Below are 16,682 nucleotides of genomic sequence, written 5' to 3'. Positions count from 1 at the left end.
TTCAGACTAAAAACAACCAAGTAGATTTGGTTACTGGGAATGGCAAAAGAGAATATTTAAAAGGAATTTCTGAATAGTGATTTTATTTCTTTGTTTCAGAAAAATGCCTCTTTGAATAATCTTAAATTAGGTTACAAAAAAGTTAAGAAACAGAAGAATGCAGAGAATAAAGTCTAACTCAGTGAAAGTTGGTATGCTAATGTAATTAAAGATGACATAGTTGAATTCTGAGTGAGACTAAATAAGTCACATTCTCATTAGTTTAATATCTAGAAACATATCACTTCAAAAATTGAAGAATTAAATCATGATGGAAATCAAAAGACAACAAAGTAAGATAAAAAGCAGGAAAGCAAGTATTAGACTATTTTTTAAATGTTAGGGCTCTTTGTGAAAAAGTAAAAATCTCTATAGAAATCCAAAAACTTAAGAGTACATTAAAAATAAGTAATAGCATGTACAGTGAAAGCCATTAGTTCTGGTTCTTTGCATTGCTCTAGGTAAGTCTAGTCGGTACATGAACTAGAAGATTTTCCAACTTATTTCAAGTTGTACTTAGTAAAATAAAATTATAAAAATATTTTTAAATTCACTTGATTTGAAAACATGTATTACCACAATTTCAAGTAATCTTTTATCAAAAATTAATTGCTGATATCTTTTTCTACTTATTCATAAATCAGTAATGGTTAATCTATTAGTCAAAGTTTTAATGGGATCTATAACATAAAGAATTATAAAAAGTAGATGAACATTCATCAAATATACTTAAATTCATCATGCAAACAAATATTCAAATTATTATATTATTGTTACAACTTTAAATTAGATACAGTTGATCTACAGAGAAAAAATTACTTGCTTATAATTTTAATGCTTGAGTGTTTTATTTTCACTATTTAACTATAAAAGCACAATTTATAAGAAAAACTAGTAATCCTTATTTCTATAAGAAAACACAAATATATTACAACTGATGAAGAGGGAAAATGTATAATTTTGCACACAGAAATGTTGTTTGAAAAAGGATTCACAATTTTATTCCTTTTCATCCTTTACTAATGTGAGAAAAATTGCGTATAAATCATATTGCATATAAAATATTACCAAGTAATTCTAAATTTGAGTAAAACCAGTAGTTCATAAACACTCAAACATATCTTAAGATCATTATTCTTTTACTGTGACTATAAATGGATAATTCACTTTACCTCAAAAATGTCAATTGAGATTCCAGGATTTCACTCTTTGCCTCATATGTAAGTTTTAACCCCTCCTAAAGAACAAGAAAAGAAAAAAAAAACATTTTTTTCATGTCTGTGTTTTATAAGTACATTTAAAATATTAATATTAAACTTAATATTTTCTTTCCTTTACAAACACAAATAACTGTTTACTCTTAGAAAACATTTTCTTTAGCTCACGCAATTTTAAAAATTTTTTGGTGGATAAATGCCTCCAAAGAACTACTGAGTCATAAAATGGCTATTATTGACACTTTTTTTTTTTTTGTCTTTCAAAATTGCACATATCGGATCTTACCCTTCTAAGTGTGACTCAGAGAAAAATATATTGTTAAATTAGTAGATCCATGAGGACAAGTTTAAATCTATTGGAAAATCACTATTCTGACTCAAGCATATTTGACATAGAATAAATGTGTGCTGGATAGAGGATAAAAAGTAATTATATAAATCGCATGATGAATCAATAAATGGGATGGATTCAAACTAAAAAGTTCCTTCTCAGCAAAAGAAACAATCTGTGAGGTAAATGGAGAGCCAGCCTACATCTTGGGAGCAAATTTTTACCTCTCACATATCAGATAGAGCACTATTCTCTAGGGTATACAAAGAACTCAAAAAGCTAAGCACCAAAAAAACAAATAACCCAATCAATAAATGGGCCAAGGACCTGAACAGACACTTCTCAGAAGAGGATATACAATCAATCAACAAATATATGAAAAAATGTTTATTATTTCTAGCAATGAGAGAAATGCAAATCAAAACTACTCTAAGATTTCATCTCACTCCAGTCAGAATGGCAGCTATTATGAAGACAAACAACAATAAGTGTTGGAGAGGATGTGGGGGAAAAAGGCACACTCATACATTGTGGTGGGACTGCAAATTGGTGCAGCCAATATGGAAAGCAGTATGGAGATTCCTTGGAAAACTGGGAATAGAGCCCCATTTGACCAAGCTATCCTCTCCTCGATCTATACTCAAAGGACTTAAAAACAGCATATTACAGGGACACAGCCACATCAACGTTTATAGCAGCACAATTCACAATAGCAAAACTGTGGAATCAATCTAGATGCCCTTCAGTAGATGAATGGATTAAAAAATGTGGCATATATATATACACACAATGGAATATTACACAACAATTAAAAGAGAATAAAACCATGGCATTTGCAGTTAAATGGATGGTGCTGGAGAAGATAATGCTAAGTGAAGTTAGCCAATCCCCAAAAAACAAATCTTGAATGTTTTCTCTGATATAAGGAGGCTGACTCAAAGTGGAGTAGGGAGGGGGAGCATGGGAGGAATAGATGAACTCTAGATAGGGCAGAGGGGTGGGAGGGGAAGAGATGGGGTAGGGGGTTGGCAAGGATGGTGGAATGTGATGGACATTATTATCCAAAGTATATGTATGAAGACACGAATTGGTATGAACATATTTTATATACAATCAGAGATACAAAAAATTGTGCTGTATATGTGTAATAAGATTGTAATGCATTCTGCTGTCATTTACTTTTTAAAAAATCAATTAAAAAATTAAAAAAGTAAATAAATCACATGATAGGCCAAAATGGTACATCATCTAACAAACTTCATTCAGTTGGTATCCAAATGTTCTTTTATCTAACAAGTATTTATTGAATGTCTAGGATGAAGGTGCCTCAAAACTCAAGGAACTTACTCTAGGAAGTAATAGAAAGATCATCAATTTCAATTATATATAATTATTTTAGTGAGGTATGCAGAAGGTAAAATGGAAAAGACGCAAGACCTCCTAACTGAGCCAAAAATAAAGAAGTTTACACAGAGGAAGTGCTAAGACTAGAAATATAATTTCCAGTAAAGCAAAAGCCTAAAGGCTAAAGAAATCACACTCCAACTTTAGATGGAATACAGATCATTTATCACCAGAATGTAAAATACCAGGTGGAGGAATGGGTAAAGATGAACTAAGTAGGTAAAGTTAGACAACGAAAAGAAAAATATATTAAGACCTTTCTTTACACAACTTTTATAATCAAGCCACTGGATAGTCATTGAAAACTTTTTATTACATTGAATCTTAAGTCAGAAGTATGGAGAAAGAGAAGGCAGTAAAGAAGTCATTGCAAATATGCAGGTAGGTGATAAGCATGTGAAAAAAAAGCAATTAAGTTGTAAAGATCCAAAAGAAAAAAATTAGCCAGGTGCAGTGGTGCAGCAAAAGTGAGGTGCTAAGCTACTTGGTAAGACCCTGTCTCTAAATAAAATACAAAATAAGGCTGGGGATGTGGCTCAGTGGTTGAGTCCACTGAGTTCAATCTTTGGTCCCTTCCCCTACCACAAAAAAAGAAAGATTTATGTCTACAACGACTCCATCTCCAATGTGACCTCCTCCATCTTGGGACACTGCTGCCACTGCCATCGCCACTTTAAGATGTAGCAGCTTCCATCTTGTGACACAGGCCAGGGTCTGGAAGCCCAATATCAAGCTGTCTGCGGGTATGCCACCACTGCTACCATCTCAGGCTGCTTCCATCTAGGGACACTGGCCAGGGCTTGGATGTCCATTATCAAGGAGCCTACAGATTTGATGACACCTGAGGTCTTCCCTATTAGGTGTGCTAGTAGCCACCATCTTGGTGCAGAGGAGGGAGAGAGCTGGGCTTTCTCTACATCTGCAAGTGCTGAAGCACATGGAGACAGATGGGGAAGAATGGAAGAGGTGTGATGACTTCTTGCTCTTGGTTCACCCAGCCATCTGGTCTGGCACCCGCTGGGTTCCTGGGGCCCACTTGGGTTGTCACTCACTGGGCCCTGGCACCAGCCTGGTTGCCAACTCCATCCCCAATCTTTCATCAATAGATTCCCCTGGTCCTGCTAGGTCTGGCACCCAACAGGGCAAACTAGCTCCTAAACCCTCCCTAGCTACCAATCCTAGCCAGAGCTCATAGTAACATGGCCATCCATAGCTCCCAGTGCCTGGTTCTGATTTGCTTGATACAGAACAGCTCTCCATGACAGGCACACAGGTTCCAGCGATCAACTCTCAGGACCGTCGGGAGAGAAGTGCCCAATGTCTTAATAGGAGCTATTTGGTTTAAGGCTATGTATTGTTTGTATTGGGTGCTGTTAATATTGATCTCCCCCTTAAACACAAGGTACTGAAAAATTCAGAGACACTATAAATCTACAGGGTAGAAACAGTGGTGCTTCAGATCGACACTGATAGATGGAAAGATACACCAAAAACATGAAAAACAAACAAACAAACAAAAAAACCAAGAGAACAAACTGCCCCAAACGAACCAAGATGCTCCAATAACAGAGTCCATTGACAATATAGTAGAAGAAATGTCAGATAAGGAGTTCAGAATGTACATAAACTGACTCATGTCATAAGAATGATGTAAAGAATGAAATCAGAAATAAATTTCAGGAGGTGGAAGATCACTTCAATAAAGAGAGATTATGAAAAGAAATTAAGCAGAAATCCTTGAAATGATGGAATCCATAAACCAAATTAAAAATTCATTGGAAAGTACCATCAAAAGACTAGAGCACTTGGAAGATAGAATCTCAGGCAAAGAACACAATATATAATCTTGAAAATAAAGTTGATCACACAGAGAAGATGGTAAGAAACCATGAATAGAACTTCCCAGAATTATGAGATAACATGAAAAGACCAATTTTAAGATTTATTGGGATAGAGGAAGGTGTGGACATACAAACCAAAGAAATGCACAATCTTTCTAATGAAATTATATCAGAAAATTTCTCAAACCTGAAGAATGAAATTAAAAATCAAATACAAGAGGCTGACAGGACTTCAAACATACAAAATTACAACAGACATACAACAAGGCACATTATAATGAAAATGCCTGCCATACTGCATAAGGATAGAATTCGAAAGGCTGTAAAGAAAAGGATCAGATTACATAGAGGAGGAAAACAATTAGAATCTCAGCTGATTTCTCAACCCAAACCCTCAAAGCTAGGAGATCCTGGAACAATATATGCCAAGCTCTGAAAGAAAACAGATGCCAAAAATTTCATATCCTGTAAAATTAAGCTTCGGAATTGAAGAAATAAAAACATTCCATGCTGAACAATAGTTAAAACAATTCACAATTTCTAAGCCTGCACTACAGAACATTCTCAGCAAAATATTCCATGAGGAGAAAATTAAAAACAACAAAAAAGTGAAACCCAGCAAAGGGAGGAACTACATTAAAGGAAGAGCCAATCAAAGGAGAAACTAAGACAAATAAAAATCAGAAATAAATAAAAATGAATGGGAATACAAATCATATCTCAATAATAACTGAGAACATTAATGGCCTAAACTCATCAATCAAAAGACATAAACTGGCAGATTGAATTAAAAAATAAGACCCAACAATATGCTGTTAACAAGAAACTCACCTCACTTGCAAAGACATCCACAGACTGAAGGTGAAAGGATGTGAAAAAATGTATGACTTGTGTGGACTGTGTAAACAAGCAGGGGTTTCCATCCTCATGTCAGATAAAGTGGACTTCAAGCGAAAAGTAGTCAGAAGGTACAAAGAAGGATATTTCATATTACTTAAGGGAATCATAAGTCAAAAAGACTTAAGAATCATAAATACATATGCTCAATGGAACATCGACATACATCAATGGAGCATTGACATACATCAAATACAACCTTCTCAATTTCAAGAATCAAATAGGCCACAACACAATACTGGGTGACTTGAACACACCTCTCTCATTACTGGATAGATCTTCCAAACAAAAACTAAACAAAGAAACTACAGAATTAAACAATACAATCAATAATTTGGACTCAATTATATTTCTTCCATCAATGATCGAATACACTTTCTTCTCAGCAGCAATTGGATCCTTCTCAAAATCAGACCATATCTTATACCACAAAGGACCTCTTAGCAAAAAACAAAACAAAATGAAACAAAAACAACCCAGAGATACCAACCCTGCATTTTATCAGACCATAATGGAAAGAAATTAGAAATCAACAATAAAATAAAAATAGAAGCTACCCCAACACCTGGAGACTACATAATACATTATTGAATGATGAATGGATAACAGAAGAAATCAAGGATGAAGTAAAAAAATACTTAGAGATAATAAGGATGAAATCAAGGATGAAATAAAAAAAATACTTAGAGAACATTGCTACAACATATCAAAACCTTGGGGACACTATGAAGGTAGTGCTAAGAGGAAAGTTTACTGCACTGAACTCATTCATTAAAAGAATAGAAAGTCAATAAATAAATGACCTAAAATTACATCTCAAAGCCCTAAAAAAGAGGAACAAATCAGCACCAAAAGCAGTAGAAGAGAGGGAATAATTAAAATAAGAGTTGAAATCAATGAAATTGAAACCAAAGAAACAATTCAAAAAATTGACAAAAAAGTTGGTTCTTTGAAAGAATAAATAAAATTGATGAGGACCATTATCATGGCCTTAGCCACGATAATGAAGAAAAAGAGAGAGAAAACTCAAATTACTAAAATTTGTGATCAAAAAGGAAATACCATGGTGGACACTACTGAAATACTGAAGATAATTAGAAACTATTTTGAAAGTTTCTCCAATAAAATAGAAAATCTTGAAGACATCCACAAATTTCTACAGACATATAACTCACCCAAACTGAATCAGGAAGACATACACAATTTAAACAGTTCAATTTCAAGCAATGAAATAGAAAATGCCATCAAATACGAAAATCCCTACCAATAAGAAAAGCCCAGGACCAGATGGATTCTCAGCTGAGTTCTATAAGACCTTCAAAGAATCAACACCAATAGTCCTCAAATTATTCCATGAAATATAAGAGTAGGGAACCCTTCCAAACTCATTCTATGAGGCTAGTATTACCTTGATACCAAAACCAGACAAAGACACATCAAGGAAAGAAAACTTCAGACCAATAACCCTGATGAACATAGATGCAAAATTCTCAATAAAATTCTGGGAAATCTCTCTCTCTCTCTCTCTCTCTCTCTCTCTCTCTCTCTCTCACACACACACACACACACACACACACACACACACATTAAATGATAATACACCATGATCAAGTTGGTTTCATCCCCGGGATGCAAGGTTGGTTCAACATATGGAAATCAATAAACATAATTCATCATATCAATAGACTTAAAGACAAGAATAATATGATCATCTCAATAGATGCAGAAAAAGCTATATTTATGTAATAAGAATTGTAATGCATTCTGCTGTCATATATAAATAATAATAAAAAAGCATTTGACAAAATACAGCACCAGTTCATATTTAAAACAGTAGAAAAACTGGGGATAGTAGGAACATACCTCAACATTGTAAAAGTTTTCTATGCTAAACCCAAGGCCAACATCATTCTCAATGAGGGAAAACTGAAAGCATTTCCTCAAAAAACTGGAACAAGATAAGGATGTCCACTATCACCACTTCTATTCAACACAGTACTAGAAACTTTAGCCAGAGCAATTAAAAAGAAACCGTTGCTGAGGCTGGGTTGGAACATGTGATCTTCTTGCCTAAGCCTCCAGAGCCACTGAAATTATAGACATGTGCCACTGTACCCAATTCTATCACCACTTTTATTCTACATACTCCAAGAAACTCTAGCCAGAGCACTTGGACAGAAGAAAGAAATTAAAGGGTTATGAATAGAAAAAGAAGAACTCAAACTATCACTGTTTGCCAACAAGATTTATTGAGATCCAAAAAATTCCACCAAAAAACTTCTAGAATTAATAAATGAATTCAGCAAAATATCAGGATATAAAATCAACACCCATAAGTCAAATATGTTCCTATGTATCAGTGATGAATCCACTGAAAGAGAAAGTAGTGATGCTACCCACAATAGCATAAAAAAAAACTCTTAGAAATCAATCTAACAAAAGAAATGAAAGAACTCTACAATGAAAACTACAGAACACTAAGGAAAGAAATTGAAGACACCCTTAGAAGAAGGAAATATCTCCCATGCTGTTGGATAGGCAAAATAAATATTGTCAAAATGGCCATACTACCAAAAGTGTTATAAAGATTTAATGCAATTCCTGTTAAAATGCCAATGACAATCTTCACAGAAACAGAAAAGGCAATCATGAAAATCATTTGGAAAAATAAGAGAAACATAATAGCCAAAGCAATCTTTAGCAAGAAAAGTGAAGCAGGAGGCATCAAAATCCAAGACCTTAAACTATACTACAGAGCCCTAGTAACAAAAATGGCATGGTATTGTCACCAAAACAGACACCTAGACCAATGGTACAGAATACAAGACACAGAGACAAGCCCACATAAATACTGTTATCTCATACAAGACAAAGGCACAAAAAAACATTCATTGAAAAAAAAATAGCCTCTTCAACAAATGGTGCTGGGAAATCTGGAAATCCATATGTAACAAAATGAAATTAAACCCCTATTTTTCACCTACGCAAGACCCAAATCAAAATGGATTAAAACTTACACATAGAACAAAGACCCTGTGCTTAATAGAAGAAAAAGTAGGCCCAAATCTTCACCATGTTGGCTTAGGAACTGACTTCCTTAACAAGATTCCTAAAGTGCAAGAAGTAAATTCCAGAATCAATAAATGTGATGGCTTCAAAACTAAAAAAACAAAAAAACAACAAAACTTCTTTTCAGCAAAGGAAACAATCAACAATATGAAGAGAGATCTACAGAATGGGAGAAAATCTTTACCACACATACCTCAGATAGAGCATTAATCTCCAGGGTATATAAAGAATGCAAAAAAACTTAACAACAACAACAGCAACAAAAAACCCAAATAACCCAATCAATAAATGGGCTAAGGAACTGAACAGATATTTTGTAGAAGAAGAAATAAAATCCATCAACAAATATATAAAAAATATTCAACATCTCTAGCAATTAGAGAATCTCAAATCAAAATTACTCTTTCATCTCAGTCAGAAGGGCAATTATCAAGAATACAAGCCACAATAAATGTTGGAAAGGATGTGAAGAAAAAGGAACACTCATACATTGCTGGTGCAACCATTATGAAAAGCAGTATGGAGATTCCTCAGGAACTTGGAAATGAACCACCATTTGACCCAGCTATCCCACTCCTCGGTTTATACTCAAAGGACTTAAAATCAGCATACTACAGCAATACAGCCACATCAATGTTTATAGCAGCTCAATTCACAATAGCTAAGCTGTGGAACCAACCAAGATACCCTTAACATATGAATGGATAAAGAAAATATGAATATATATATAAGAAATGGAATATTACTCAGCCTTAAAGAAGAATGAAATTATGGATTTGTAGGTAAGTGGAATTGGAAAATATCATGCTAAGCAAAATAAGCCAATCCCACAAAACCAAAGGGTGAATATTTTCCCTGATATGTGGTTGTTAATTCATATTAGGTAGGGGGCTAGGGAAAAATAGAGATAGTTTGGATTAGACAGAGGGGAATGAAGGGAAGGGAGCCATATGAAATAAGAAGGATAGTAGAATGAATCAGACATTATTACCTTATGTGCATATATGATTATATGACAGGTGTGATTCTACAACATGTACAATCAGAAGAATGAGAAATTATACTCCATTTATGTATGATATGTCAAAATGCATTCAACTGTCATATATAACTAATTAGAATAACCAAAAAATAGAAAAAAAAATAAAGAATTTTTATGAATTATTTAAGATTTAAATATAATAGACATGAGAGGGAACGAGACACTTAAAATAATCTCAGGTTTTTTGAATTCAGCAACCAAGTGAATGCTGGTACTAAAGATTATCAGATCAACTAAAAAAGATAAAGGGGACTCCTACAAAGAATTAACTCAAAAGAAGGGAAAACAATAGAAGAATAAAAAGAAGTCAAATAAAAAGCTGATTAAATTTATTTAAAATGTATAAGTAATCACATTAATTGTCAATCATGTGGTTCCCCAATTTAAAATGCAAATATTTCAGGATAAATAAAAAAGCAAAACTCAACTATGTGTATTCTAAACGAAGTGGGGCTTAGTCAAAACACAGACATCATATGCTGTTCTCTATACCAGTAATGAGTAAGAAAATGAAAATTCAAAAGCATATTATTCATGATACTATTAAAAATAACAAGCTAAGAATAATTCTAATGAGGATATACAAAAAATTGGGCATGGTGGTGCATGCCTGTAGTCCCAGTGACTCAGGAGGCTTTGGAAGGACTGAAAGTTGAAGGACAGACTCAGCAACATAGCAAGACTCTTAGCAATGTAGTAAACCCTGTCTTAAAAATGAGAGCTGGTGTTGTAGCTCAGTGGTAGAGTGCTTATCTAACATGTGTGAAGCACTAGGTTCAATCTTCTGTACCACATAAAGATAAATAAATAAATGAACAAATAAAAAAATAAATAAAATATATTGTATCTATCTACAACTAAAAAAGAAATTTAAAAAATAAAAATGACTGGGGATATCCCGTAGCTTGGTGGTAAAGCAATCCTGGGTTTAATCCAGTCCCCGCCTCCCAAACAAAAGACAAGACAAACAGTACTTATTTATTATTTTTACTCAGAAAACTACAAAAGATTGTTGATAAAAGGATGATCTACATAAAGTATGATATGCAGTTTACATGGATTAAATGATACAATACCAAAAAGATCTTAATTCTTGAATAATCTATAATTTAAATGGAATTTAAAATCAAAATCTCATAATGACATTTCACAATTTAGTAATTTCAAAATGTATTTGGAAATGCAGAAGACCAAAAAGAGTCAAGACATTCTGAAGGAAAGTATGATGTTCTGAAAGTCATGGTCTAGTAGAATAATCAAGAGGTAATGTATAAGTACAATTAAAGAAAACAGATTCAGAAACAGACCTACAACTAATTTATGACAAAGGCAGAGGTTATCTTTCCAACAAATGGCACTTGGATATATATATATATATATATATATATATATATATACACACACATACATATATGTATATAAATATATAAGTATATACATATATATAAATGTAGGAAAAAGAACAAAAGATGACCCTTATACTTCACATCATCTACAAAAGTTGATTCTAGGTAGACTGCAAATTTAAATATAAAAAACAAAACTATGGTTTCTGAAAGATAATTTAAGAGAACATTGTCATAACTTTGAGGTAGGAAAAGAGTTTAATCAGGACACAAAAATGCTACACAGTTAAGGAATTAAAACTAAAATTCTAGTCATCAAAACAAGGAAGAAAATAAACTATCAAGAGAATTATAAGACAAGCCACGGAGTGGAAATATATATTTACAATATAAATATAAATATATGTGTGTGTATTTATTGGACAATATATAAAAAACTCCCCAAAATCAACATGTCAGATACCTAAATAAAAATGAGCAGAGTATTTGAACAGGCACTCACAAAAGAGGACATCAAATGCTCAACAAACATATGAAAAGATATTCAAACACATCTGGAATCAGGGAAATGCAAATTAAATCGTAAGATAGTACTACAAGTCCATTACAAAAATTGAGAATACCACATGTTGGTAAGGACATAGGGCAATAGTACCAATTATATGCTCTGGTAGGAGTGTAAACTGATAAAAACTACCTTGGAAAGTTGTCTACCTGTTTATGTTGGCTCCAAACTTGACACAACATAAATTCATTAACAGTGGATAAATAAATTAGCTATGGTATATTTATACAGTAGACCCATCAATGAAAATGCATGAACCTCTGCCATATGCAACAACATAGATGAATCTAACAAATAGTGAATAAAAGAACCTAGACACACAAAAATACATACTATTACATAATTCCACTTATAGTTTTGAAAAAGAATGTTTAGGACACATACTTGCAAAATTTTCATAAAAATCAGGATAGTTATTAGATTTAAGGAAATGAATGAATAGTGATTGAGAAGGGATACAAAGACCATGGAACATGATAATGTTATACATCTTGGTCTAGAGAAAAAAACACATGGCTGTTCTTTTAGAGATAAATCTAATCTTTGTCTTGTGTACTTTATTGAATTCTGTCAATATGAATAGGAGGGCCTTATCAACTAATGCACATATTATAGAAAACTGTTACATGGTGGAGCAGGCTGAGTTAGGCATGGTGGGGCACACCTGGAATCTCAGCAATTCAGGAGGCTGAGGAAGAAGGTCTCAAGTTCAAGGCTAGCCTTAGTTAGATCCAGTCTCAAAAAATACAAAGGACTGGGGATGAAGCTCAGTTGTAAGTACCTTTGTGTTCAATCCCCAGAAATGGAAAAAAACAAAACAAAAGACCAGACCGAATGGACAATCAGGAACTGAAGTTCAATTGAAGCATGACAAAACAAGAACAGAAAATAAGAAATGGAGACATGAATACCTACGACTGTTAGGAAAAATTTGGTTGCGAAGGAGAGCAAAGATGTAGGGTGATGGATAGTTGGAAGGGAACACAAGGTTATGAACAAGATAAACTGACATAATTATTCTTAAGAAACCACAGATTCCAGACTTGCCGGGTGAAGGCTAAAATGTCTTAAATACACTCAAAGACATAAGAGAAAAACTTGGACAAAGAACTAAAGGCAATCAGGAAAACAAATTATAATAAGGAATCACACAGAAATTCTTGAGCTGAAAAAGTATAATAACTGACTTGAAAAATTCATTTGAGGGGTTCAAGAACAGATGTGAGCAGGAAAAACAAAAAATTGTTTAATTCAAAGACAGGACAATATCAAATTATCAAGTCTAAAATACAGAATTTAAAAAAAAAGAATTATTCATATGATCCAACAAGTCCATTCTAGGTATATACTTAAAATAATTAGAAGTAGGGACTCAAAAAGATGTTTATACACCACTGTTTATAATAAAATTATTCACAATAGCCAAAAGGTGGAAGCAAAACAAAGTATGATACACCCATATAATGAAATAGGCAAACCTAAAAAGAAGTGAAATTGTGATACATGTTACATGAACAAACCTTGAAAAAATTATGCTAAATGAAATAAGCCAGACACAAAAAATAAATGTTGTTTGATTTCATAAATGTGAGATACATAGAATAGGCAAATTCATAAAGACAGAAAGATTACAGGGAGGAAGTGAAAATGAGACTTTATGGGTGTAGAGTTTTTGTTTAGGATAATGAAAAAGTTCTGGAAATGGATGGTATTGATGGTTGTACAATATTGTGAATGTATTAAATGACAAATTTTATATTATGTATATTATACTAGAATTTTCAAAAGTACAAAAGGGAAAAACAAAAGCAGATATGTAAGAGAAAAGTATCCAAATACTCACTAGTTCTAGCTTCCATTTTTCAGCCTCTCCAATAGTTGTAGCTTTGCCAATATCTGCATCATCATGGAAAAATGGTTTCTTGGCAGCTTCATTTACCCTGGAATCATCACCTATTGTAACCCAAGAATTCTGCATGTTTCCCTGAAATAAAATGGGTCAATAATTGCAGTTGGTATTCAATTTTAAATAAGCATGAATACTTTTTTTTTTTAATTTATTTTTTAGTTCCTAGCGGACACAACATCTTTGTTTTTGTATGTGGTGCTGAGGATCGAACCCGGGCCGCACTCATGCCAGGCAAGCTCGATACTGCTTGAGCCACATCTCCAGCCCCAGCTTGAATACTTTATAAATGTTGATTCATATTCACAATGAAAGGAGGAAAAACATGTTTTTTTAAAGTCAAGAATTGTCTTACTTTTTCAAGCTATTAGAGTCATATTCCACAAAAGGTGTTACAAAGTTAAAATCCTATAAGTATGGGCAATAATCCAAATGTGAGCAAAGAGGCCTAAATGTCAGTATATTTAGCAAATGGAATTATCTCTCACTCATCTGAAAACATATATTCTTGAAACACATAAACCTACCTGGGTTTTTTAATTTTCCATATTTCACAGATGCATGGCTAATAACAGTAATCATTGCAAACATATGTGGTGTTAACTATGTGTCAGACACAATTTTATGAGTTTAATATGACTTGTTAATGATCACAGTGTTAGAAAACAGCTAATAAGGGGCAAAACCAGGATCTAAACCTTGGCGGTCTAGGTCCAGAGTCCTTGCTTGTGGCATAGTTAGAAATATATTATTTGGTTTCTGCCTTTGTTTCTTGACACAGAATTCTGAAAATTCTCATAACTTTCTGAGTGATAGAATGCCAGGAGCATCTTTTGATATAATATTTGGTTTCAGGTTCCGGTTCCTGCCATAAGAATATGTAAGACCTTTAGTATCCCCAGAATGATAAAAGTATTTTTATGCTAATTAAATGATTGGTGGCTGGGGTCTCTAGATAGCTTTAAGATGGAGCTGATCTCCTGAAAGACCAAGGCAGGATTAGAGAACTGGAACTTTTAGCCCCACCCCAGATCTCTGAGGACAGAGAGGCTTGAGATTGATTTAATCAACAATGGCCAGTGATATGATCAATCATGCCTATGTACTGAAGCCTCCATAAAATCCTACATGATGGGGTTCAGAGAATTTCTAGGTTGATTAATATATACATGTGCCAAGAGGGTGGCACATCCAGCTCCATAGGGACAGAAGTTTCTGCACTTGGACTCATTCTGGACCTTGCCTTGCATACCTCTTCATTTGGTTATTCATTTGAACCTTTTTAATATCCTATATAATAAACTAATAATAACAAATAAAGTGTTTCATTAAGATTTTTAAGCTGTTATAACAAATATCAAACATAAGGAAGAGATTGTGGGAACCCTCAGTTTGTAACCAAGTCAAAGAAAATTATGGATAATCTGGAGATCCACCACTTGTGATTGGGTCTGATACCAACTGTGGGTAGCTAGTGTCAGAATTTAATTGAGGCATTGGACACCCAGTTGGTAGCCACAGAGAAATGGAGAATGACCTGGTATAGAGGGAAAAAAATCCCAAATATTTGGGGTCAGAAATGTTACAAGGAGAAAAACAGGAATAGTTTTTCTTTTCATTTAGTATCCCAAGCCATTATATTCTTATCCATTTACAAAATAAATAAATAAATAAATAAAATCCTCAAAAGAAAAAGAATGCACATGTTGTTATAAACAGAAGTGATACGCAGCTTGCATGTCAGGGATTCAAAAAGGAGTGGTAGGGATGATGACAAATCATAGAATTGTGTCCTATGCAAAGGACACAGCCACTCCTAAGTCCCAGTCAATCTTTACCATATGGGAATAAAAATTCATATTACCAGAAAATCATCAGATTTTCTTTTAAAAGATTAGCCAGATTCTGGTTCTTCATTTGAAACATTGTTAAATATTAACTCAATGTTTACCAAACCAATGAAACATATTTGTGGGTTGTATTCAGCATACCATCATCAGTGTGTAACCTCTGCCCCTAACATTTAATGAAATAAGCAACACAAAGATCTGAGAAATGTTATGTGTGCAACAAGGACTAAAATACTTAGTTTAGTTCAACAAATAATTATTGAATTCTTGCTAAGGGCTAGTACTCGTATATTGTAATGCCATATCATGCTAGAATGTGGTAACCAGCATTCTTACAGAGTAGCATTCTAAGATTCTATTCCATATCCTCTGGAAGATCATTTTAGTGCAAACATTTGCATAGCACCTACTATATTCAGACACTGTACAAAGGGCTTGGAAGACAAAAATGAGCACGATTAAATTTTAGCTCCAAGGAATTTATAATCTAATGAGGGAGACAAACACCAATCAGATAATTTCAATTTAATAAGGTGACTACTAAGCTAGAGGTGTGGCTGGGGGACTATGCCAGAACCGAGAAAGGATATTAAGGGACAACATTAATTTAAAGGTTTTGTGCCTGCAGAGGAGTTCATAGGAAATTCACAGGTAAAAATACAAATCATAGGTAAAAATAAAAGGTGATGTGACAGAGGATGAAGCTAGAAAATCAAACGAGGGTCTTGTGCATAGTATAGCATGCTATGCTAATGAGCTTATACTCAATTCTGTAGGTAGGCTCAACTCTCTGAAGATTTGACTGCATTCAATGTTGGCTTTGAGATCAATGAAGGAAGGAAGGAAGGAGGGAGGTACTTATTTCCTACGGAGAATTCCCGGAGAAATCGGAGGAAGCATGTGGACCATAGATTGCTGGCTCATTGTATAAAATACCATCATTCTTTGGAAATAAGTGTTCGTCTAATGGACACTTGGTTCTTCCAGAGATAGCTTTTAAAAACTTGAATGGTATTTAATCAAGATTAAAATCATCTCCATATATTAAATCCTTAACCATTATTAAAAACCCTTTATTTCTTATTAGAGGGGAGTGTTGGTATGAGAGGGGATGAGAACAAACCTTTGAAGAAATGTCTCAGAAATTTTCCATTAAAAAAACTGCTAGATCTTTG

The 16,682-nt window shown here is 33.7% G+C and overlaps 1 protein-coding gene across 5 annotated transcripts in view; it reads right to left on the bottom strand.

Moving 5' to 3' along the window:
* The window catches only part of Sdccag8 (SHH signaling and ciliogenesis regulator SDCCAG8), a 233,922-nt gene that overhangs the window by 191,539 nt on the left and 25,701 nt on the right, over positions 1–16,682 (bottom strand). For all 5 annotated transcript variants that reach the window (XM_076832046.1, XM_076832047.1, XM_076832048.1 and 2 more), the window contains exons 6-7: positions 13,595–13,735; positions 1,212–1,276 (exon numbers count right to left, since the gene is read on the bottom strand). In XM_076832046.1, the coding sequence (XP_076688161.1) occupies positions 1,212–1,276; positions 13,595–13,735 (206 nt within the window). The remainder of the gene's footprint in view (positions 1–1,211; positions 1,277–13,594; positions 13,736–16,682) is intronic.

This window comes from Callospermophilus lateralis, chromosome 13, assembly GCF_048772815.1.
Source record: "Callospermophilus lateralis isolate mCalLat2 chromosome 13, mCalLat2.hap1, whole genome shotgun sequence".
Taxonomy (NCBI): domain Eukaryota; kingdom Metazoa; phylum Chordata; class Mammalia; order Rodentia; family Sciuridae; genus Callospermophilus; species Callospermophilus lateralis.
The sequence above is the reverse complement of the archived record's forward strand: the minus strand, read 5'-3'. Positions and strand labels throughout refer to the sequence as shown.